This window comes from Rhinatrema bivittatum, chromosome 2 (assembly GCF_901001135.1).
Source record: "Rhinatrema bivittatum chromosome 2, aRhiBiv1.1, whole genome shotgun sequence".
NCBI classification, from domain to species: Eukaryota; Metazoa; Chordata; class Amphibia; order Gymnophiona; family Rhinatrematidae; genus Rhinatrema; species Rhinatrema bivittatum.
In genome coordinates this window covers 393,481,294-393,507,733 of record NC_042616.1, presented here as the reverse complement: position 1 = coordinate 393,507,733, position 26,440 = coordinate 393,481,294, and the positions used below count along the sequence as shown (strand labels likewise).

Sequence of the window (26,440 nt, the reverse complement as noted above, 5' to 3'; positions counted from 1 at the left end):
TTGTTAGTATGGTTTTACTGCTACTGATTTTATATTTCTTGATTTGTTTTATAAGGATGGGTGATGTTTCTTTTTTCCTTTATTACACTGCATACAGAGACTCTGGCTTGTTGCAGTTTCCAATTCAGTTTTTTCTGCATGCTTCTTGTTATGCGTTTTGGTCTCTTTATTCTATGTTAGGTGAGGGACAGCACGTGATTCAGGTGAGGTTTTCTGCTGGCGTGTAGTTTCTGTGTAGGGCTCTACAGCAGCCTGACTTGGTTCGTTTTCCTAATAGGAGATATATTGGTGTCTTAAGGCCTGGTGTAATATTTCAGTGTTGCCTTTTCTTAGGTAAGGTGGTTACTGTTTAAGTGCTGGAAATTGGTGCTGTTTTGGTGTGGGATGTTTACTATTTATGAAATTTCTGTTCAGACAGAATATGTATCTTTTCCTTGTGTCATTTTAAACAATAAAAATAATTTCCGGACCTTTACTTTTTATTTCCGCCGTAAATTGTAATTAGCAGTGTGTCACACATGTGAACGTGGCCTATCCGGGTGTGTCACGATGGGAAAAAGGTTGAGAACCACTGGTCTAATGACCTGAAGTTGGCGAAGCAATGCGACAGGGCGATAGCTAAAGCCAGAAGAATGCTGGGCTGTATAGAGAGAGGAATATCTATTAAGAAAAGGGAAGTGATAATTCCATTGTCAGGTGTTTGGTGAGGCCTCACCTGGAGTACTGTATTCATTTCTGGAGACTATCTCAAAAAGGACAGACAGGATGGAGGCAGTCCAGAGAGGGGGACCAAAATGGTGGGTGGTTTCCATCGAATGCCTTATGAGGAGAGGCTGAAGAACCTGAATATGTATACCCTGGAGGAGATGAGGCGCAGGGGTGATATGATACAGACCTTCGGATACTTGAAAGGTTTTAATGGTCCATGGTCAACAATAGACCTTTTCCATAGGAAACAATTTAGTAGAACTAGGGTGTCACGATTTGAAACTCCTGGGAGGAAAACTTAGATCCTATGCAGGAAAATATTTCTTCACGGAGAGGGTGGTGGATGGCTGCAATGACCTTCTGGAGGAAGTGGTGAAGACTAAAACCGTGAAGGATTTCAAAAGGGCATGGGATAAACACTGTGGTCACTAAAGGCTAGAGGATGGGAAAGAATGAAAAAAAAAAAAAAAAAAAGCATGGGGGTAGTGGGCCTGGGGGTAACCTGCACAGAGCAGCAGTTGCTACCCTCAACAGAATCATGGGGGCAACCTGCATGGAGCAGCAGTTACTGCCGTGGGAAGCTTGCTGAGCAGACTGAATGGATCATTTGGTCTTTTTCTGCCTTCGTTACTATGTTACATGTTACTATGAAGCATTACATTACTGAAGCACTGAACCAGTGGTTCTCAAATTGTGGCTCATGACCCAAAATGGGAGTTACAAAATCAACAGCTTGGAATCATAAACAGGGCTGCTCCCTCTCTTTCCAAAGGCCTCCAACTCTACACCTGTCAGTATGGAAGCTGTGAGCTAATACACTTCACAGGACCCACCCCCTTCTCCAGCATAGGATTCATGTTAGACCAGAAACTTATGACAGGGCTGTGGCCTATGGGCATGCAAAAACCCAAAGGTCCTGCACTGACTGTTGCTGCCACTGCTTCCCTGCTTTCGTTTAGTAGGGTGAGTGAAGAAAGAGAATGAAGCCTATTTTTGTTTTGGTTATTGTCTGAGGTTGTGTGATTTTTCAAGTGTTAAAGTGGGATCACACTGGCTAAGTGTTTGGGAAGTGCTATAGAGAACAATTTCTAAATATTATTGTTCTGAGAAATGAAGCAATTCTAGATCCCTATGCCTAACAGTGTAGAACCATCAAAACTCTGTACAGCATCACCAGATCAGACAAATGCAAATTTCAGACAGTAAGACCAAAACACAGAACCAATGTCAGGAAGTATTTCTTCACAGAGAGGGTGGTGGATGCCTGGAATGCCCTTCCGGAGGAAGTGGTGAAGACCAGAACTGTGAAGGACTTCAAAGGGGTGTGGGATAAACACTGTGGATCCATAAAGTCTAGAGGACGTGAATGAATGTGGAAAAAAAGGATTTACATTCACAAAAAAGCAGGGAGTAGCTTGCTTGTTACAGCGGTTACTACCCCAAACCAAATAAGCTTGATTCTTCACTTTCAACAGCATAGCTCTCTGCTTCAACGGCAGGGGAGAAAGTCTGATGCTTCACACATATCCAGCATACCTCTCTGCTTCAATGGCAGGGGGAATGAAGAAAAGTGGACCTATATACAAATAACAACCAACAAGGACTGAATTACATAGTCTGGGTAAACAAATAAGCATGGGTGTAGCTTGTTTATTGCAGCGGTTACTACCCCTAACTAATTAAGCTAATTAAGATATTTCACTTAGATGCAGTTCCAACACTGCTCTCTACATTAATGGTGGGGGTGGAAGGGAAATAGAACCAAAAGGTTACTAAGAGCCAAGAGTAACAGATAAGTACGAGAAAAAAAAAGTGCGAAGCTTGCTGGGCAGACTGGATGGGCTGTTTGGTCTTCTTCTGCTGTCATTTCTATGTTTTTATTATTGCACAATAAATAATCCAACTTCCTCAGAAAGCACCCATGTATTAGTGACTTCAGTAGGGTATCCATTCTTTCTGAACAGCATTACCATCAAAGTGGTACACAGAAGAGTACTCAAGATGTTTCTCTGATAGAAAAACGTCAGAAAAGCACTAATGCACAGCAACATCAAGGACAGATTAACAGAATACACATGCACCATTACAAAAAAAAAAACCCCCAAAAAACAGGCAACACTGGAGCCTCTACACAATAACAGCCTAGTAAGAAGTTCTAATGCATCAAAAGATATTTAAATACCAAAGGATTTCTGTTGTTACTCTGAGTGGTACCAAGACACAACTACTTTGGAAGAAGCACTGAGGCACCATGGAAAGCAAATTCACCATCGCCACAGTCAAAACTGCAAGAAATACCAAAAACCTATGCAATAAACTTGAACCTTATACATGTTAGCATTGATATGCCCACGATCTTAGGCACAAAAAGATCAAATCCCAAAAGAGAAAAAATAAGATACTGAGATAGCAAAGATCAAGGAAGCCAAAATCAAAGGTTTGAGTTTGGAAGCACATGCTGTTAAATGAAGAAACCCACCTAGAATACCACCTCACTAGGCAAGAACCCTGGCATATTGCCATAGAGAGTGAGGGTCCCCAGTATTATCTATTTATATCATGCTTTTCCAACCAAGGAGTTCAAAAAGATTTCAACAGCCTTGGGTATTACAATAAGAGTACAATAGTAATTTGATCCTTAGCTGGGTGTGAGTTACAAGTTAACAGGCTACAGATTATATCCATAGTATTAAAAAGCATGACATGACCTAATCACCAGTACACGGCACCTCAATAGTAAAATTAAATTTCAACCACATTTTAAGTATGGACATTCTGAAAGTGTCAAATCATAAGTCTTAACCATGCACTGAATCACTATGTCCCAGCTCAGTCTTGGAGACATACCAAATCAGTCTGTTTTTCCAAGACATCCACAATGGGTCTCCATGGTATGCCAATGTATTTCAATCATATTTACTATGGATATCCTGAAAAACTAAACAGATTAGGTGTGCCCAGGATAGCGTTGAACCACTGAACTGGAATATGGCCATTGTCCAAGAAAGACTAACACTATACCATCAAGGGGTTCAAAAAAGGTTTGGATATGGGTTCAAAAAAGGTTTGGATAAGTTCTTGGAGGAGAAGTCCATTAACGGCTATTAATCAAGTTTACTTAGGGAATGTCCTCTGCTATTACTGGCATCAGTAGTATGGGATCTTTTTGGTGTTTGGGTACTTGTCAGGTTCTTATGGCCTGGATTGGCCACTGTTGGAAAGAGGATGCTAGGCTTGATGGACCCTTGGTCTGACCCAGCATGGCAATTTCTTATGTTCTTAAGGCTGTTATGTTAGAGCATAACACAGAAGCTTGAATTTGGGAGACACTGGGATTTAAAGCACAGACTGGAATATGATACAAAGGCTGAATGTGACAGCAACAAGGAAGAACAAAATATCCTAGGAGTTCTTCTCCCAATAAGTTAGTCAGTCTGAAAGGACTATTATAGCTGCAGTCTGTTGATAACTGCTAGGCAAACAAAGATCTCTCAGAAGGAATGTTATATCCCTAGCACAAAGAGATCTCATACAGACTGGTATCAGATTATAACACTAAGAAGTCCTTAAGAAAGTGATCACCTCTCTGTAGACAAAGAATATACAGCTATTAATAGAAACAAGAATGAATGAATAAATCATACCATAGAAGAAAAGAAAATGACAGTTGACATGACTGGTTGACAGAATTCTGCCACAAACAACAATTTCCAAGATCTAGAAAACTAACCTTGGAACTTCTCACCTGCAACAGGTCATATGATCCTTCAGCATGAATTTATTAAAAATATTTACCTTTACAGAATACTCAGTCTGAGTCCATGTTGCCAGAGAATGTGGTTAGTGCAGTTAGTATAGCTGTGTTTAAAAAGGGATTGGATAAGTTCTTGGAGGAGAAGTCCATTACCTGCTATTAAGTTCACTTAGAGAATAGCCACTGCCATTAGCAATGATAACATGGAATAGACTTAGTTTTTGGGTGCTTGCCAGGTTCTTATGGCCTAGATTGGCCACTGTTGGAAACAGGATGCTGGGCTTGATGGACCCTTGGTCTGACCCAGTATGGCATTTTCTTATGTTCATGGCCCACATATATACTTTGAGGGCTGAATGGGGAAATAACCAGCCTTGTATGTATGGGGCTGGTTAATGAGGGACTTGTCACCTGAAAATGATATACAGCTGCTAGAGATTGAAGCCAATCCTTACCACACACTTCCCACATTGATTACATGATAGATCTTTCTCATTTATACACAGTACTGTAGAATTTGCTACAGCATGACACAGAGTATTAAGCAATATTCTGTCCTCAAAACATGAAGACACTAACCTGACCTAGAAAATAAACTTGATATTCTTACCAGGGAGCATATATCCAGCCACCAGCCACAAATAAGCGGAAACACACCAATTTCCACGACCACTAATAAAGACACCTTGAGAAAAAAAAATGAACAGAAAGAGCAATGTTAAAACATTATCATTTTAGATCTGGCAGCCTACACCAGCTTCTTGGGCTTGCAAGAACCATCAAGTCCTACTTGGCAAAGATGCAACGAACTTTCATTTCCATTTATCCAGGGTTTTTCATTTCCCCTCCAATTGAGCCCATAGCACAGAGCAATGTTTCCTCAAGATCCTGGCTTGTATGCTTTGAAATCCCCAATAAATGTCACTTTTGTGTTAAGGCCAGTAACTCTCCCAGAGAGCTATGAACATGTTCACCACAGAATTCACAGCACCAGCCAGCCTGAGGAGCTATAGAATGAGTTTGGCGATCAAGCCCAGACCTCTCTCATGGCAGCACTGATGTTGGGCCAGCTCCCCCCCCACCCCCAAGTATTTAAGTAAATGCTGCTCTATTAAAAGTATTTTCAGATTTTAGAGCATGGGAGTTACCTTGACAACAATATAGCAAACACCTAGCAAGCGCCGTGATCGCTGGAACTTTATAAGAGCTGCCAAACCCTATAAAAACTGGTCAAGGAAAGAACAGCTGAACTGTTGGATAAACTGTTTTATGCAACACCAAGTTACTAACATTTCTCTCCCTCCACTCTCCTACTCAGAATGGTATGCTGTTAGAAGCTAACACAGAAGGTCATAATGCAACTGAGACTTTTTCCAGTAAAGTCAGTGCTGAAATAGGCAAAGTAAGTACAGCATGGACATACTAGAGATATGAAATATTAAACGTTAAGCGGTAAGCATACAGTCTTCCGTTTAATATAAGCTGCTATAGGGACAGGCAGCAGGTAAGCCAGGCCCAGGGGCTGATTTCATTGCTTCCTGACTGCAGTCCAGATGACAGAAACCTGCTTGTTTGTACTAAGCCCTGGTCCACATTGACCTGATCACATTAGTTCAAGCGCAGGCCTCCCTCTGTGTGTGAGAAACCAGCCCAGAGCTGCCTTGACATTCTGCTGCTCACTGCATTCCTGTTAACATTAAAATGGTAAAGCATTTTATTTTAGTTGAAGCTATACATTTTTTTTTAAACATCATCACTTCCTTACACTATTATGACAATATGCCTTACCAGTATTCTAACTGACCACCTCTAATGTACAAGACAATGGTTTTTTATGTCTATTCAATCTTTGATATCTCTGATGGTATTGCTAACCAAGGTGTCAGGTGTGAAAGGAAGTATACAAATGATCACCTACTGGGAACAACTTTCAGACAGAACCAGCCTGAGTCACATTCAGAACAGCAGTCTACAGAGACAGGGGTCTGTACCATGATACAGTCATTCAGTCCTCAAATGGCTGGGAAACAAAATAGTCTTCCACAACTTCATGGATATAGCCATTAAACTTTCATAGATGTCAGGGAAATTCATTTTCTCAGAGAACAGCATAACTCATCTAAACTAACATGCTTGCATTTAAGCATAAACAAAGAAACGTGACTACAGCAAGAGACCAATATGGCCTATCTAATCTGCCCATCCATATCAACTAGTCAGCTTTACAATCCCTACCATGCCCTCAGAGATCCTTTGTGCTTATCCCAAGGTTTGGAATGCAGGAGAAGAAGTAGCTGTGGAAGAAAGAGAGTGATTGTGGATGGATGAATGGATGGTGAGAAAAAAAGCAGGATACAACAAATGAAACATATCAAATATGAAAGATATGAGAAAATTTAAACCATCTTTTGGACTGGCTCTATAGTGTAGTGGTTACAGCCAGTACAATTTTTTAAATTGCTGCTAGTTACTTGGCTACTGACCTGTTCAGGGAACAATTTTCCTGGTACTGCATCACAAAAGCACAAGGTTAAGCTCTTTGTTTTGTGATACCATGTGGCAGGTCTCACATCAGCAACAATTTATGTCCTTCTCTGCCAGTGTCTGTATGGCTGCTACCTAGAGATGCACACAAGAACGGGACTAGAGAACAAGAAGCCACCAGCCATGCTGTGAGCCCTTGGGCAATACTGACTGATGTGCACCAAAGAAAGGGAGTGCAGTGAGGGGCTAAGGAGAGTGGAGGTAGTATACTGTACCACCTGGGATCAGTGAAGGATACATCTGCTGGCTGGTCTCAAATATGGACAGATAGTAAGGGAGAAGGTGCAGACAGCGGGGGGTAGTTGGGAATGTAGGTGAGGAAGCTGTGGAAGAAGAGGAGTGATTATGTATGAACTGGTATTGGGAGAGAGAAAAGATTTCAGGAGGAAAAATGAAGGGCTAAGTGATTGAATAGACAACAGAAGTTTGGGAAATGAATGAAAACAGACAATGAAGACTAACAAATGGAAAAGAAAGAAAAAGTATCAGGTTAGAGAAAAATATTTTATGTCAATTCTGACTCACTGCTATTCAAAATAGTGACTATGCAAGACTTACTGTAAAATATTTCCTGGTCCCATTTGATATCAATGCCATCATAATCCTAAATGTGTAATAAAGCTGTTGATGTAGTATCTTTATGACAAACCAGTTGCCTAGAGGTAAAAAGCCTCACAGTTCTAGGAGGTCTTCATTTACCAGTGGTGTTGCTGCTGCTTGTAACACTGAAGGACTATAATTAGGATTTGGATAAACAAACTGAGGGAAGGAGAGGCTCCTTACAGGTAAGCTAATTTTTTTTCAGGCTTTATGTATTTATTGTGGAATATACTGTATTTAGATACTTCCGGATTTTCTTACATTTTTATTTGTATGTGTTTTGCTTTATGATAAATTTACACACTTCATATATAAAAGATTAGGCTACAGTGTAACTCATCTTCCAATAAAAAATATTTAGATAAGCCTTTGTGGAGGATAATACCTAAATCTCTAAGAGGTCATTTTGATGTCATTCAGTTGAAACACCTACTGCCTAACTGGGGTCAATGGGCACAATTATACTAGGTTCCAAAGGGAGTGGCCATCAATATCTTTCAAGTTACTAACAATCAGATTGCAGAGGCTGATAAAGAATTGTAAAACAATTAAAGCACCATGGGATGTGCAACCAACAGGGTCCATGCCCACAACAGAACAGCTGACTTTGCTGGGCACAGGTTCAGTGTTCAAAGACAGTTGGCAAGAGTATGTGTGGTAGATATCAAGCTATTTAAAGGAGAAAGTTCATGTAAAACTTTTCATAATTGAAAATAGACAAGGTGATACACTCAGAGAGATTCTAGCAGATTCACCAACAGTTCTGTTCAATCACTATTTGGAGACAGAATTGGCTCCAGACTGAAGAAGCCCTTCTAAATTGAAAAAAATTCTGGAACAAGGAGTCATGATATGAAGCTCCCCGAGGTTTAACACAAGAGCAACATCAGGAAATATTTTTTATGGTAAAGCAGTTGGTTCAGGCGGCATTTCAAATATCTTCAGGATTCCTAAAACCTCAGCCCGAGGGTCGAGTACCTTTCCTGTTTCAATGTTTAGGAGAGATCCTACCTTTTCTATGAATTTAGCGTAGGATAAATCCTCCGGAGAATACTGTTCGGGAAGGCCCTCAGGGGGATCTGACGGAAAACCTATAGATGACGAAGGGGACAATGAAGTCCATGGTGAATGTGGTGAATCTGGTTTATCCGGAACTGGAAGTAATTTTTCTCTCTGCTTTGGTGACAGGACCATTGGGAGACATGGAGGAGAAGTTGGAGACGGTGGACCCGGAATCCGTGGATGTATCTCTTCCAGATCATGGAAGAATGAAGTCAAAGCAAGAGAAATTTGTGACATCGCCTTTGATGCTAATGTATGATGTGAAGGCGTAGGAAGTGATTCTGCAGGTGGGGGCAGCGCTCCCAGAGAGAAATCCTGAGAAGGACGGCGTGGTTCCAGATGTTGGCTTGATTGAGATCTCTGAGAAGACCAATCCGATTGAGAACTCTCCCCCTCTGACGAATGATTAGTAGACAGGTGGACTATTTCTACGTCAGAATCGGTATGTGGAGATTCTGTCATTTGGAGATGTTTCCTCTTAGCCTTCTGTTTGGAATGTTCACATTGAGGTGGATCTTGGGGAGTGGTCAATGGTGGAGCTGTAGGTGGGTCCTTATGTTTTGTACGCTTTGCATTACCATGATGGTGATGGCTAACGTGTTTCCTTTTCCCAACATCATGTTGAGATGACCCAGATAGCGAAGCAGCTCTCCCAGAAGCGCTGCCCGATGTACCTAGCGTCAATGCGTCGTGTGAGAAGACACCCTGTACTGATGCGTCGTGAGTTGTCTGTGGCGTCAATGCGCCGTGAGATTCCCCGTGCACCGTATGGCTGCTCCGTTTGCATCTCCCATGCTCAGAGTGCTTCGGCGTCGAGGAGCGGGAACGAGGGGGGCACAGAGCCCTGTGCCCTGAACGGCACATTCAATCTTCCCACCGAAGGAGTAGAGGCCTCAACCTCCACCTCCCTTTGCGGCCCTGATGGTGGCACCAACCTGGCCGAATCACCTTCAAGTGAAGTCGATCTTCTAGGCGGCTTCTTTATTTTCTTCGCCGGCCCCGGCGAAGAATGAGGCAACCGTAGGCGCGCAATTTTTTAGGCGTGCTGTCTTCGGGCCCGGGGCGACATCCGACCACAGTCTCTGCATGAGGCTGTGTCATGCTCCGGGCCCAAGCAAATGAAGCAATAATTATGTCCATCAGTGATGGACAATTCTGCCACATTGGCAATATTTAAATCCCCGATGGCTTCGGAGCCTTCGCTGAAGTGACAAAATCGAAAAAATTCTGAAGAGATGAGGAAGGAGAAAAACACCCCACGTGCAGTCCTGCTTGCGGAAAAAAAAAAAAAGAGACTGAGGTAAATCGGGCAATCGCGCGGTAACCTCACCGCACAGCCGCACAGAGTTCAAAACTCTGTATTCTAGGAGAAACTCCGCCTACTGATCTGGTCGCGACGCTCCCAGACAGCATGGCTAATTCAGCCTGCTATCGCTGGGAAAAAAAATTAAATAGTAATCTAAATAAAATGGTAAACTAAATAATTATAAAATTTGAACAGTTAGAGAGGCAGTGTAGTAAGAGCAGAAATAAAATAAAAAATATACATTACCTTGGGATATAATCAGTAGTCTGATATCATTAGGATAACATCTCTTGGAAGGCTTGTTTAAATAGCCATGTTTTAATGCCCTTTTTAAATAATTTGTCTGCTTCCAATTGTAATTCTTGTGGTATAGAGTTCCATAGTATGGGTCCAGGAATAGAAATAGTCCTTTCTCTTACATTATTTAGATGCGCAATCTTAGGGGAAGGAATTGGCAACATCCCTGTACCTGTTGATCTAGTGATTCTTGAAGGAATATGGAAATGAAGTGATGAAGTTAACCATTCAATTTTTTCATTGTAGAGCATTTTATGAATAAGGGACAGGATTTTATGCTGAGCCCTGTATTTAACAGGCAACCAGTGGAGGCCCTTTAATATTGGGGTAATATGGTCAGATCTTTTAGTTCCTGTCAAAAGTCTAGCTGCTGAGTTCTGCATAAGTTGCAATGGTCTTGTTACATTTGCTGGTAGGCCTAAAAATAATGAATTGCAGTAGTCTAAACTCGACAAAACACGTGCCTGTAAAACTGTTCTAAAATCTTTTGGGAATAGAAGAGGTTTTAATCTTTTAATGACATTTAATTTAAAATAACCATCGTTGATTTTTTTTAGCGCACCATCACCCGACCCAGGGGCTGGTCCAGAGGCCTCGACCACGCCCCCGGTCCCACCCCGAACTGTCCCAGGACACATCCCCTCCTGCCCCTTTTACGAACCCCGGGACTTACCCACATCCCAGGGCTGTGCGCGCGCCGGCGCACAATGGATTTACGCACGCAGGTCATTTAAAATCCGGCCCATAGAGTATCTGGATATCCGGAAAGCATTTGACAAAACCCCTCAGAGACATCTTAGGAAATTAAAAAGTCCTGTGATAGGAGGCAATGTCCTATTGTGAATTGCCAACTGGTCAAAAGATAGAAAGAGTAGGGCTAAATGTTATATTTTTGGAATGGAAAAAAGTGAATAGTGGAGTGCCCCAGGGATCTGTTCTGGGACCACTGCTTTTTAATATATATATATAAATGACCTGGAAATGGGAACAAATAAGGTAATCAAATTTGTCAATGACACAAAATTATTCAAAATTGTTAAATCACAAAAGCATTCTGAAAAATTGCAAGAGGACATTACAAAACTGGGAGACTGGGCATGCAAATAGCGAATGAAATTTAATGTGGACAAGTGCAAAGTGATGCACTTAGGGAAGAGTAACCCAAATTATAGCTACATAATGCAAGGTTCAATATAGGAGTCACTGAGGAAAAGAATCTAGGTGTCACTGAAATCTTCTGCTCAGTGTGCAGCAGCAATCAGGAAAGAAATAGAATGCTATGGATTATTAGGAAAGGAATGGAGAATAGAACAGAATATAATAATGCCTCTGGATCATTCCATAGTGCGACCTTGAGTATTGTGTGCAGTTCTGGTCACATCTCAAAAAAGACAGCAATCAAAATGATAAAGGGGATGGAACAATTCACCTACTAAGAAAGGATAAAGAGGTTAGGACTCTTCAGCTTGGAGAAGAGACAGCTAAAGGGGAGATATGATAGAGGTCTATAAAATAATGAATGGAATAGAACAATTAAACAATCAGTTTACTCTTTCAAAAAACTACGACAACCAGGGGACACACAATGAAGTTACTAGGTAATACATTTAAAACTAATACGAGAAAATATTTTTTTTTTACTCAACACATAATTAAGCTCGAATTCATTGCCAGAGGATATAGTGAAACTATTAGTGTAGCTATCCAAAAAGGTTTGTGAAAGTTCCTGGAGGAAAAGCCCATTAACCATTAAGGTAGAGTGCAGAAATCCACTGCTTATTCCTGGGATAAGCAGCTCGGAATATATCCACCCCTTGGGATCCTGCAGGTACTTGTGACCTGGTTTGGCCACTATTGGAAACAGATACTGGTTTGGATGGACCTTTGGTCTGACCTAGTATGGCAAGTCTTATGTTATTTTATGTTAATACTTGCAGTTTGCCAGATAGAATCAGTCTAGCAGGTGAGTCTACCATCATAGCCTAATGCAGACAGTTACTATTACTAATAAGCCTTCTAGGTTCATTGCATAGCCTGCCACAAAGACCCAGCTATGTGAGTGCCTACATTTCCAGTAGGACTTCTAGTTATTACAGAATTTTCAACCTGCCAGAGAGACCTAAATGCTAGGTCTACAGATTATCAGAGAAACTTTCTGCTAGGATTTCTAATATTTCATATTAACCACTCTGTTATTCATTCTCACAGCACAAACACCTGCTAAATCAGGCAAGTGCAGCACTATAGACACTTAGAATGCTGTTAGGTTGTGCTTTCTGTTCTCTTCACTTTTAGTAACTAAGGATCCTGTGAGTCTCCTATGCCTTTTTAAAAACTGTTACTATTTTAGTCTCCACCATTCACTCGGGAGGACATTCCACACATCCACCATCCTTTCCATGAAAATAAATTTCCCAAAATTGCTCCTCAGTCTACTCCCTCGGAGCCTCATATCATGACCTACATATTCTATAACTTCCTTTCCCTGGACAAAGGTTTGCTTCTTGTGAATTAACACTTTTTCAGATACCTAACTGTGTACCATATCTTCCCCATCTCTCCTCTCATCTAGGGCAGCGGTTCTCAACCGGTGCGTCGCGACACACTAGTGTGTCGCATGGCTCCCGGTCCCTCCCGCTGCTCGTTCTTCCCTGCTGCCGTTGCCGCTGGGCTATCAGCACGTTCAAGCCCAGCGGGAACGGCAGCGGTGCAAAAAAAAAAAAAGCTGTGGCATCCGCGGCTGGCCTTTTCTTCTTCCCGCGCCTGCATTCCCCCCCCCCCCCCCCCCGGACCCGGAACAGGAAGTGGTGCGCGGGAAGAAGAAAGGCCGTGCCGCAAGAGAACCCACGCCTTGCGCGCCATCACTGCACACATGGGGAAGCGCTGCTGCGGCCGTATAGCCAACCGGTCTTCCTGTTCGGGGGGGGGGGGGGGAGCGGAAGTGCCACGCGCAGCTTCCGCTTCCTCCCCCCAATGCAGGAAGATCAGCTGCCTCTCCTGCTGCCACCGGCCTCCTGCTATCTTCGGGCGTCGGACCGTACTGCCCGCCGATCTTCCTGCTGGGGGGGGGGGGGGGGGAGGGAGGAAGCGGATGTTGTGCGCTGCGCTTCCGCTACCCCACCCCCCCCCCCCGACAGGAAGTTTGGACGCCCGAAGATAGCAGGAGTCCGGTGGCAGCAGGAGAGGCAGCTGATCTTCCTGCTCTGGGGGAGAAAGCGGAAGGGAAAGGAGAGAGCAGCATGAGCCTCCCGCGATCGATGGAATTCTTCCTTCTTGGCCTGCGGGGGCTGGAGGAGGAACAGCTACCATTTGTGCTGGGGGGGGGGGGGGAGAGAGGAAGTGAGTGACAGAAAGAGAGAGAAACAGCCAGCCAGCCTGTGTGTAAGTGAGAGAATGTGTGTGTGATTGAGAGCCTGTGTGTAAGTGAGAGAATGTATTTGATCGAGAGTATGTGTGTGATTGAGAGAAACTGGTCAGAGAGCTGATGTATGTGTATATGTGAGAGACAATGAAAGTGACTGCTCAAGGAGATGACTGATGTGTATGTGAGAGTGTGAGACAGTCAGGGATGTGTGTGTGTGTGAGAGAGAGAGAGAGAGAAAAAGCATGGAAGTGAGAAATCTGGGTATGTGAGAAAGCATGGGAGTAAGAAGCCTGGTGTTGTGGGGGTGTATGTGAAAGAAAGCATGGGAGTGAGAAGCCTGATTATGTGAGAGAGAGCATGGGAGTGGGAAGCCTGTGTGTGCATGTATATGAGAGAGACTGGTTGGTAAGGTGACGGTGTGACTGGTGTGTATGTGAATGTGAGAGAGAGAATGTGATTCAGGGAATGAGAAGCCTGTGCACGTGGAGAGCGAGCATGGAAATGAGAGAGAGACTGGGTGTGTGTGTAACAGAGAAAGTGATTATGGGAATGAGAAGCCTGTGCATGTGAAGAGAGTGAGCATGGGAGTGAGAACCTGGGTGTGTGTGAGACACAGCATGGGAGGGAGAAGCCTGTGTATGTAAGACAGAACATGGAAGTGGGAAGCCTGTGTGTGTGTGTATGCATGAGAGAGATCAGGTGACGGGTGTGTGTGAGAGAGAGAGAGAGAGAAAGTGATTATGGGAATGAGAAGCCTGTGCAGGTGAAGAGTGGGCATGGGAGTGAGAAACCTGTGTGTGTGTGAGACACAGCATGGGAGTGAGAAGCCTGTATATCCGAAAGAGAACATGAGAGTGGGAAGCCTGTGTGTGTATATGCATGAGAGAGATCAGGTGACTGGTGTGTGTTTGTGTGTATGTGAGACAGAGAAAGAAAGTGATTATGGGAATAAGAAGCCTGTGCATGTGAAGAGTGAGCATGGGAGTGAGAAAGCTGGGAGTGTGTGAGATACAGCATGGGAGTGAGAAGCCTGTATATCTGAAAGAGAACATGGGAGTGGGAAGCCTGTGTGTGTGTATGCATGAGAGAGATCAGGTGACTGGTGTATGTGTATGTGGGAGAGAAAGAAAGTGATTATGGGAATGAGAAGCCTGTGCATGTGGAGAGAACAAGCATGGGAGTGAGACTGGTGAGTGTATGTGAGAAAGAGAAAGTGATTATGAGAGTGAGAAGCCCATATATGTAAGTGGAACACGGGAGTGGGAAGCCTGTGTGTGTGTGTATGGCATGAGAGAAACTGTTCAGGAAGGTGACTGGTGTATTTGTCAAAGACTGGGAGATGATTGGTGTGTGAGAGACAGAAACTGGTCATGGGGGCATGACTGGTATGGTGTGTGTGTGTGTGTGTGAGAGACATGGGCCCTAAGGAAGAGGACCATGAGTATAGAGCTTAGCCACTACTGCTGCTTCTGGTGTGTGCTACAGCCTGCATGGAAGAGGAGTAGGAGAGCTGCTGGAGGGGGGTAAGTAAAGGTGGCTTTTTAAGTTTATTTTTCTTGATTGACTGCTATTTTAATTATTTAATATTATGTGATGTATCTGCTTTTTTTGAAATATTTTATTGGTGTTTGGAGAATTTTTAGTAGTTTTTATGAGTTTTTAATTGTTGGATGTTATTCTGTTCATAGTTGTTGTGAAACATTTATTCTGCTTATTAGTATAGTTTTACAATTATTTCTGTGTGGGGATCTATAGCTGCTTGCTAGTTCTGTTTTCCTAATAAGAGGTGTATTGGTTTTTAGGGCCTGATTTAATATTTGTAGTGTTGCCTTTTCATAGATAGGGTTGCTCCTGTTTGAGTGTATTCCATAATACAGGAATAACTGTGTGTGGATTAGTTTATGTGCATTACTACAGATCCTGGGAGTATGTTAGGTCGGTTCTGTGTCTGTTACAGAGATATTTTACTAGCATGTAAGTGTTTTATCAGTCTTATTTGTTGCGTTTTCTCAAGAGGACATGCATTGGTGGTAAACTGCTGTCTTTTCATAAGTAGGGCTATTGAGCCTGAAAGTAGAAGGAGTTTGAGTTGCTGTTACTGAGATGACACCAGAACCAGAATATCTTTTTTGTAGAGTGAGTTGAATGGGGAATGTCATAATTCTGCTTTACATCAATTATTGTGGATCAGGGGGGTTCCCGTGGATGCAAACTGTACATTTACATCTAGCCCTGTGACGATCATGGGTCAGTGTGTCACGCATGTGAGAACCATCTGTCAGGTGTGTCCCGACAGAAAAAAGGTTGAGAACCACTGATCTAGGGCATACTTTAGATTGCTAACTTTCTTTTCATAGGGATTCAGATGAGACCCAACACCATTTTGGGTAGCCCTTTTCTGGACCACCTTCACTCTGTCTATATTCTTCTCGAGATAAGGCACCCAGGACTAGACAATGCTCCAGCTTGTATCTCACTGATTATTTGTACAGTGGTATAATCACCTCCTCTTTTCTACCATGCACATCTCCCTACGCCAGTAGTATTCAGGTCCAGCACTCAAAGGCCACCAACAAGTCAGGTTTTCAGGATACCCCTGATGAATATGCATGAGTAAACAAAAGCGGCAGGTGCATGCACCTCTCTCTCATGTATATTCATTAGGGATACCCTGAAAACCTGACCTATTGGTGGCCCTCAAGAGTGGGGTGTGAATACCACTACCCTATCTATGCACTCTAACATCCCTCTGGCTCCGGATATCACCTTGTAAAACTGTTTCCCTACTTTTGGGGAAAAGCAAGTTATAATTATGAGCTAATAGATATACCATAGACACCTTTCCTGCTTCATGTGCAGCAGTCTCTCACCCCTTACTGTGTACCACTCCTTTGGATTTCTGTGTCCAAAATGTATGCTGCTGCATTTTCAGTACTGAAATTTAGCTGCTAAGCAGTCAATCGTTTTCAAGATTTCTTAAATCTCTTCTCATTCTGTATTCTCGCTCAAAATATTAATAAAGCATGACATACAAAGAAGTACACACTATCACTTGTTTGCAATAAGACGTTTATGGTGAATGGGACCATAATTCAATGTGATTATGATTAAAATTAATGGTTTTTCTTTGATGAAAAATCAGTTTTCCCAATTGACTGTCCCTATGCTAAAGTTCTGAATTACTGTGGTACAAGATAAGAGATAAAATTATATAAAAGATTTAGCTAGTGACATTTTTGCATAAGAATAAAAGGGACATTTTTTCCAGAGAATGACAGAAGCATATATATACTTTGAAATAATTTAACATGACACGTGTCCCCAAATTTTCAACAGCCCGCTCTGAGGGCTCACTAGGCAGGTAATTTTAACCCATGCAAAACCCATGCAAACTATGCAGATTAAAAAAAAAAAACCCACTACCGATCCACTGACTTAAAATTCTTTTCTTTTTTTTTCTTTTTTTTTTTTTTTTTACTTTACCCGCTCAAATTTAGTTCTAGCAAGTTTGCCCTCTGAACAATGTTGATAATTTTCAAGTTAATCATCATGCCAATTGTGCATCCTGCTGAACAATCCATGTGAGCAGATGGTGATTACAATTTTCAAAATGTAGCCTGTAAAATTAATTCCCCCTATCATGACCTGGTATATACAGACACTAATATAATTCTATATACAGATATATATGCATATATGAAGTCCGACTATAACAAATCTGACATGCGTTTCATCTGAGAACAAACTGTATCTGGGAACAAATACTATGAGAAAAATGACACTGCTGTGGGCAATGATGTTTTCTCATTTGACACAAGATAGACAAATGATTCGACATAGAACTAGTTATATGGTACTTCATGGCCTAAGTGTAAAGCAGTGCTCCAAAAATTCTTTTAACTGACTCAAAGAATGCTCCAAAATGACAGTATGACAGTTCTTGAAGAAGGGTACTCAGCTAGTTATCCACTTACAAATTTTTGGAATTTTACAATTGCCATTCACATCCTTTCAATGGATATGGCATAGCCCAGTAAATTTGTTCACTTTCACCAAGACTATCATTTCTTCATACTGCACCGCATGGGCTATTCCTAATTTTTTGGCTATTGTCAGATGAGAAGACAAACTGATCTCTCCTAAATTTGGACTTGAAAATATTTGGCAAAGCCATCCTACTGCAATTAATAAAATCCTGATCAGGATTTTAGAAATAAACAAATGTTTTATAGAATTAGAACTCCTTTGAAATTGTCCACTCAGTCCAACTTGCATTACAAAGAAGCAATGATGATGAAAAGGTGTTTGACCATCTTGAATAGACCATGTTATTAGAGCTGCTCTGGAGAAAGGGTGGGCCCAAATTTTCTCTTATGGGTCCTTTTCAATATGCCTTCGGATAGGGTACCTATGAATGGCTCTCTTTCTGATCAGTTCCCAATACTGAGATGAATATGCCCAGGATATTTCTGATTTCCACTGATTTTTGCAATAATCATGGAGCCTTTTACAAAAAAGCTATAGGATCACTTTCTGGAATCACAATCATAGGGACCAAAGCCTCATTAGCAGCAGATGATGTCAAGCTCATGATTATATCAATCCTCAGCTTAATGCTGCTGTTAAGACAAGACATGTGGACAGCTCGAGACTCAATGTAAATTTTTCTAAATTGTCTCTCTCCCCTCAGTTCTCAGCCTGAATCAGATTAGAGAATCATTTCCTTTCAGGTGGGCTGATAGTTTTATCCCTTATTTGGGAGTTCAAATCACTTAATAATCCATCTGCACTTTGAATCAAATATTCCCCAGCTATTCCAACAGCATATGACTTAAGTTTCATATTTCCTCCTACTACTCCCTTCACACACTCTTCCCAACTAGAGTTTGAAGTCTGTTAGATTGTATGCTAAGCGTTAAGACTAGATTCAAGTCTATCTCACTTCTTTCTGGAGGGAAATTATAGTGAGGGAGAAATACAAGAATTTAAAAGATAACTAGCACTCAACTCGTTAAGTAAGATCCGACAGTCCCTTGTGCTCAGTGATAGAATGGGCAAAATTTGATACTAAATAGTGGATCCCACAAGCGCTTACAGCAGTGGTTCTCAACCCTGTCCTGGGGACCCCACCAGCCAGTCGGGTGCAAATTTTCTCTCATGCATATTCATTGTGGGTATCCTGAAAACCCGACTGGCTGGTGGGGTCCCCAGGACAGGGTTGAGAACCACTGGCTTACAGGGTAGGGCAAAAAGAGTAAGGAATTGTTCACATACTGGATAAAACATACAAATTGACTTACACTGATCTGGCCACATGCTCACCATATTCTATAACGGAACTACATTTGAGAGTCCTCGGATCCTTGTGATGAATTAATCAAGGAAAATGAAGCCTTGGAATAGGCGTTTTCATCTTTTATTCATAGATGCTTAAACAGAGGTTTCAGTCCCCTGACACGAACTGTGTTTCACCACATGGGCTGTGTCGGGAGGGACAGATGCCCGGAAAAACTGCTATAAGTATCAAAGATGCTTAACACAAGTCTATCAGGAGAAAACACCAAAGTCGAGAAGGGGACGCCTTGCGGAGGGTTGTCCAAAGGGTAAAAGCTTCCAGGTGCAACAAAATTAGTGCTCGCACAGGTCCAAAAACGTTTCTAAGTTTAGTCAGCTTGCTGACCAAAATTAATCACAAGAGGGAACTCTGAAATTTAGAAGCGGAGTGCAGAATTTGCACAGAAATCCCCCCTACGAGAATTGCCAAATTCTGTGCAGAAACTGGCAGAGGAGACCCCGGCATGCCACGAAAAGTGCACACGAAGATGAAGGCCCCAACATGCCGTTCACGACGAAGATGAAGGTCCCAGTGAGAGTGAACGTGTGTGAGAAAAGGTAGGGGAGGAGCTATGAGAGAGGAGAAGGGAGGCGGTGTGGGGGAGGGGAGGGTAAGAGAGCAAGGAGAGGGGTGTGAGAGAGCAGGGCCGTGATCAGGAGGGTGTGAGAGAGCGGGGGGGGGGGGGGGGATTGCTTGAGTGTGGGTACCAGAGAGAGGGAGCCTATTTCAAGGCGTGTGTGTGTGAGAGTGAGAGAGAGAGAGATTGGGAGCTCGTGTGTATGAAAAAGGGACCATGTGTATGTGAGGGTGCTAGCCTAGAGGTGGAGGGGAGAGATACTGACAGGTGGAGGAGTTGGGGTCTGAGGGGGCAAAGTGGCCAGGGGATTAGGGAGAGCGAGTGGAAGGGACACTTACAGTGAATTTCTAGGGAAATTCTGCTCAAAATATTTAAAATTCTGCATCAAAGTAATAACTTTTCTGTATTAATTTAAAATGTAATTACTTAAAGACTGTCATGTAAATTGTGTTATTTTGACCAATATAAAGTTTGCAGAATTTTAAGTTTTGTGCGCAGAATTCCCCCAGAAGTACTCAGAGCTATCCGTCAAATAATGGCAAGTACATCTTTGTCCTTAGCATACCATCTCTAGAAACTTATTTAACAACTTCTCAGGTTAAGTTTAAAACTTTTGCATTTCCTGGTCAAAATGCAAACACCCGGACCTGATCTCAGCTACCCCCTCCAATGTGGTAGGGAGCCAATGCCACAAAGTTCAGTAGGAGGCCTCACAATGTCCAAGTCTGTTAGTAGCACCATCAGGAAACAAATTTACATTGCAGTACAGTCTCCATGTACATCCTCAAGGGAGCAGCAATTGCAGGAAAAAAAAGAAAATGTCACCTCCTTACCTATAACAAAATAAAGGCCTTGCCATCTCTGACCCAGTGCATCTACTTTAGAAGGCCTTTGTAGATTCTTAAACACAGCAACATTGGAACATGAAGAACTCTCGTGATAAGAGGATCCCAGAATCAAGATTGCCCCTTAAACATTCTATTTGCACTAAACATCAAACTTCAAATAGGGTACAACTGCATTCTGCTTGAATAGGAATCAAAAATAAGAAAGCTCAAACTCAGCAATTAGTGGTGGATGAATCCACCGATTTCGAAGTCATTTGCAGGAACGTTTTAGCTTCTTTTACAGAGTCAAACATTTGGATCCCTTGAGTAGACCCAATTTTAAGCTTAGAGGGGTAAAGTAGAATGAAACACAGCTGCTGCTTGATTAGCTCTGAGCAAACTGGCGCAAATTCTCGTCACGGGGAGACACTCGCATTGAGAAGTCTTGAAAGATCAAGGCATGCTGCCCATCATATAAAAGTTCTTTTTACTTATGGTAAGCTTGCAGAATTTGTATTTTATACGCATAGTTAAGAACCTTAGTGATGATGACTCAGCTTGTTCCTGGCTCTCCTACAGGACACCCACGCGGTACATGCACTCAGCCTGTATGCAGCCTACCAAGTTTGTCAGGCGCCATTGCTCTAATGATTCCTGTAGTTCCCAGAGATATTGTCTGCAAAATCCACAAAACAGAGATTAGATCTCCTGAATCTATGTTAGAGGTCATTGATTTTTGTGTCTTGTGCTCCTATCATCTTTTTGAGTTTGTCAAATTAGCAGTCAGCACTAGGATCTCATGTTCCACGAGCCCCACACAACCCTCTATTGTTTCAAATCTAGAATGAAAATCCAGTGATACTTTTATCTCTGCTATTTGTGCTGAAATGTCAAACAATGTAGTCAATGCTGCTACCACTGCCGCTGGGAGGTCAGACATCGCTGCTTCATCAAGAGCCACGGCAGCAGCAGTTTCCTTGATGCGGTCATTTTTGCCTCTGGTAAGCGCAGCTTCTTCTTTTCCTCTCGTCAAGTGCATTGACATAACCATTAGATTTAATAGCAGAAATTTATCAAGAAGTGAAAAGGGTCATCACAGAGGAGAAATTTCGGCAAAATTAGCCGTTCCCAATCCAGATATTAGATTTAGGGGATGGCACCCAGAACTCAGGGATTCATGACTTCCCCAGCTTACCACATCACATGGTCACCTTAAGTGAGAAATTTTAAATCCACAGAATCGAGAGGTTCAAAGTGAGGTTTCATGATTTGAGCTTGGATTATACTGAGGTCCCAAGGCACTGGAGGTTTCAAGAATTGGAATGCCACATCCTCTCAAATTTGATTCTAAAGAGGTGATAGAGATTGAAGCTGGTGATAAACGGCAATGGCGCAGAGTCCTGATGACAAGAGGAAGAACAGATATTTGAGCAAGTCCTTCAGGCCACAAGAGAAGTGATCTAACTGGCTGGTCCCACACCATGCTGAAAACCTCTTCCACTTGAAACTGTAGGATTTTCTGATTAAAAGCTTCCTACCTAAATATCAGCACATTTTCTACCTCCTTGGGAAAGAGTAAAGAGGAGACTATTGTGCATTTAACATCCATGCCATAAGGGCCAGCGATGGGAGGTCTGGATGCCAGATCCTGCTATCCTGCTGAACAATAAGAGTCTGAGACATCCTCAATGGAACTGGAGACCGAATAAACAGACAGACTAGATATTGATAACACTTGCCATGGCCAGACCAGTGCTATGAAGATTACTCTTACCTTGTCCTGAAGGACCTTTTGGACAATCCTAAAATAAGAGCACTGGCGGGTACACAACAGACTAATGCTCTATCTTAGCACAAAGGTGTTCAGAGCTGATCTGTACTTGCTTGGTTGCATGGCACATAATTTCAACTTCATGTTGTCCTCTGATGTGAACAAGTTGATCACAAAAATTCCCCAATTGCTAAACAAGTCATTTGCAACCCCCTGAACCAAGGACTTGTGGCGATGCAGTACTTTGCTGAGATAGTCTGCCAGCATATTCTATATTCCTGGAAGGCAGGTCACCTGTAGATTGATGCTGTGATGGCTGGCCCATAACCAGAATCCCTACAGAGAGTGTACAAGCCTGTGACTATTTATATAGAAAATGGATCAAGATTCTCTTTCCCAAGAACAGCTGAAAGAAATCACTTACTGCACAATGAATAGCATATAGTTCCAGAAGGTTGATTTGCAGGTGGCTCTTCACCAGGGACCATAACTCTTGGGTCTATGCTGCACTGGTATGCTCTTCTCAAGACTTCAGCAGACAGATTCACTTGTTAAGTCAGGATGTTTAGCAAGAAATCCAGTTAGAACTTCGAGGATCATCTACCACAGAAGGGATGGTTGCAACTCAGGAGTTAGATATTTGATGGGGTAATGGCTGAGAGCTGACTTGTGTTTTGGAGAGCCCACTGAAGACTCCACATGTGTAGATGAGCCAGAGGAACTACATATACCACACCTGTCATGTGACTAAGAAGAACCAGGACAGACTGCTTGTGTTAGTCCTGCTGTAGTAGGGTTTTACCAAGCCAATTAATGCTCCAGTTCTTTCGATACGGAGAACCGCTTTCTTCTGAAGTAAGTCTATCCATGCTCTTATGAATTGAATCTTTGAGACAGAACAAGGGTGGATTTGGAGAAGTTCACCAGGAACCTCAGGGTCTGGAAGAGTCATATGTTTATCTTAAAGGACTTCAGAACTCCTGAGAAGGAAGGACTGTCACCAACCAATTGTCCACTTATGGGAACACAGACTCATTACTGATGCAGATGATGCCACAACTGCTAGACACTCCATGAATACTCTGGCCCCAAGAGATAAAAAAGGAGCACTTTGTACTGGTAGTGCACTTGAGCTTCTGATGAATGAGATGAACAGGAATGTGCTCCTAAGCATCTTTTAGATCCAGCTGTTGCTGGAGAGTAAAAGGAGTTTGACACTGAAAAGAGCAAACGGAACACTTTTGGAAGAATGGACATTTGTAAGAAAAGAATTTATTGGGATGAGGCTTTCTGGTTCCCCACCACCACTGACAATGACTTCAGAGCGGACAGACGTTCCTTAAAGCCATGATCCTCTGTCCAGAATCACAGAGCAAGCTGCCCTCTGAACAGGGTACATCCACTAAATGGTCATGGCACATCTTCACGAAAGCCACTTACTTGCAACCATGTGAGCCTTCAAGCTCTGTTAGAAGCAGCTCAAGTTCTGGCCACAGTGCCAAAAGCTTTGTACACAGAGCACATAAGATGTTTATATTCATTCATGTCATCCATTACTTGGATGAAGACTGCCAGTCTGTCAACTTTATCAAAGATTTCATCTTTTGCACACATTCGTGCAAATACTGTAACATGAACAACTGATGAGCCACAATCCAAGCATTAAGTATGGATCCATGGAAAACCTTTCCCTCCCAATGCATCCAGTACCTTAGGGTCCTTCCCTGAAGGCATCTATAAGTTATCACAAATGTGCTTTCCATGCTCCAACAAAGACTCCACCACCACAAAGTGGCAAAATAGTTAGACTATTCTTAAGCTTGGGAGCCCTGGACCCTATATTTCAGGTCAAGCTTCTGGGCCACCAGAAGACATGCTGAGGTCTTCCATACCTTCATTTGCAGGTCCTTGAAAAACAAATGCATGCAGAATCCGCTAGAGGGTAAAGAAACTGAAGAAGTCCAAAGACAACTGCTCTCCAGTCTGTTCTCCAGTCCTGTTTCTTCCGGACACCAATGGACAAAGTCTTCACTAGCTTGCATAGCAGAGATCTTCCAAAGAGTGGTATACCGAGGCAAGTCTAATAGGGGATATAAAGGAATCCCTGTGGGATCTTCCTCCTCCCTTGACTATCGGGGTAAGTTGAGCCATGACCACAAAAAAGAGGGAGACTGAGGTGGATACCCCGTTAGTCTGAGAAGGAAATATCTGGCAAGAACTCAGAATAGACTGACCCTACCTGCTTCCCTTCTATTTTGTGAAGGGACTCCCTTGGACGGGATGAATCTACCTCGTCATCACCAGAAGCTCCTGAAGCCAAACATGAACCTATGGAAGAGACTGAATAGCCCCATAATGCAGGAAAATTTCCTCCATCTTGGGCAGGAAAGGTTCCAGTCTTCAGTATTTAAAGAAATTCTTCACCAGCTCAAACAGCTTGGGTCTGATTGACTGAGGGATCCGTTATGCTAGTGTTGAAGAGACTCTTCAGAAACCCAGATTTTTCCCATTCTCATTAAGAGCTGCCGTTGACAGTCACGCAAGAAGGAACTCACAGCCACTGTTGCAGCTGTAGAAGTGGCGGGCTCAAAGGCTCTCCAAATCGGTTGTATCAACTATTCTCACTGCCCTGCAGTGTCTAATTGGCAATGCAGGTGAAATCTTTGTGCCATAGCTTTACTTTCCATAGTAGTGGGACTCATGTGCTTATGCACCGAGGTATTCCACTCCAGAAAAAGAAGTAGCCCTAGAATGGCATGCTGAGGTGCTCTGCGCTGATGAAATGGATGGCGACTAGATAGAATATATGGTTCAGACAGATCTTTGAGGATTAACTACTGAGCCAGGAAAAAGGGGAAGGAAGATTTTAAAGGTGACAAAAGCAAGAACCACTGGAAAGATGTCATCTAATCTTTTACAGCTGTTAGTGACAGATATGAACATAGCATGGGGAAGAGGGGTCCAAACGAAAGGGTGGGATCAAACACTCAGATTCCATATAATGTAAGCATCCTATATTGGGCTTAATATTTATATCTGAGCTTATTTGCTTATCCATGCTGGTCTACTTATTTTTCTGTTTTTCTTTCCTGCTTTTCTGTTTATTTACTCCTTATACTATTACTATGTTCATTCTAAAATGAATGCCAGATAAACAATGTATGAGAACTTTTCTGGAATTATTGTGTCTTTCAATCTAGATATACTTAGATTTAAAATAGTCAAGCCAAATATAAAAATATGCAAAAGACATTTTTTTGTCACTTTTACTGAGGTTGTATATAGAAGTTAGACCATATGGATTCAGTTTTCACCCAGACACAGACTAGTTTGAAGGCCACATGCCAGCCTTTGAGTGAGCTCCTATTTACTGCCTTACACTGTGAAATGTCTATGAACAGGCAAGAGTCTGTTTATTTAGTTATTCCACTAAGTCTATGATGAGAATGAGCAATTAACCTATTCTAAAGCGTGAGAGTGTGTGAAGACCACACAGCTGTGTCTGAAATTTGATAAGAACTCAGAGGAAGGAACATCACTTTTTCCACAAGCATTTGTAGTGTATAAGGCAAAACAGCGAGAAAGAGGGGAGAGAGCCCTGGACATGATGGTAAGGCTGATGCTTTGGAAACGTAACCTTTTTATATCTATGTAGCAATTGTTATCTACCATTACTACTTCTGTGTAATCTGATTTTATTTGTTCTATCCTCCTATTGCTCAAATAAACTCACTTTCCTAAATACCTGGAACCGTGATATACTGAATCAAAGTTTGTGGGTGGCTCTTTGTGTTGGGAATTAGTTCCTGGGTTCAAGACCCCAGGTATAACCCCAGTAATGTTTGTGTTTATATGGGATAAGCCCTTCAGGTAGCCCCAGTGTAAATCTCAGTGATATTAGCCCCCCCCCCGATCACAGCCCCTGTGCAGGATACCAGTGTGCTCGGTCTGAACCTGTAACTACACTGCCAGCCATGTGCCTATACAATGCTGATACCAATCTTTCTACATACAACTGTACACACTAACATTATTAAGTACTGCAAATAATTATGATCAATACCCACTGAAAGGTTGATTTTATTCCAGCTATGTGAGGAAATGTTTTTCAGGATTTTAGTAAAATAATTCACATTAACTGTTTTCTATTTAACCTCACAGTCATTTAATTGCTATTCATGTTAGAATTTAGTATTTTACTAAAATAAACAATTTTACAATTCTTAGTTACAGCCAAAATATACTGCTTAACATGTAAAGAATATAAACCCATTAAAAAGATTATGTATATTTTT

At 42.3% G+C, this 26,440-nt stretch overlaps 1 protein-coding gene across 1 annotated transcript in view; it reads right to left on the bottom strand.

Moving 5' to 3' along the window:
- The window catches only part of MARCH6 (membrane associated ring-CH-type finger 6), a 305,795-nt gene that overhangs the window by 130,549 nt on the left and 148,806 nt on the right, over positions 1–26,440 (bottom strand). The window contains exons 13-14 of the mRNA XM_029590037.1: positions 5,611–5,679; positions 5,073–5,147 (exon numbers count right to left, since the gene is read on the bottom strand). Coding sequence (XP_029445897.1) covers positions 5,073–5,147; positions 5,611–5,679 — 144 coding nt within the window. The remainder of the gene's footprint in view (positions 1–5,072; positions 5,148–5,610; positions 5,680–26,440) is intronic.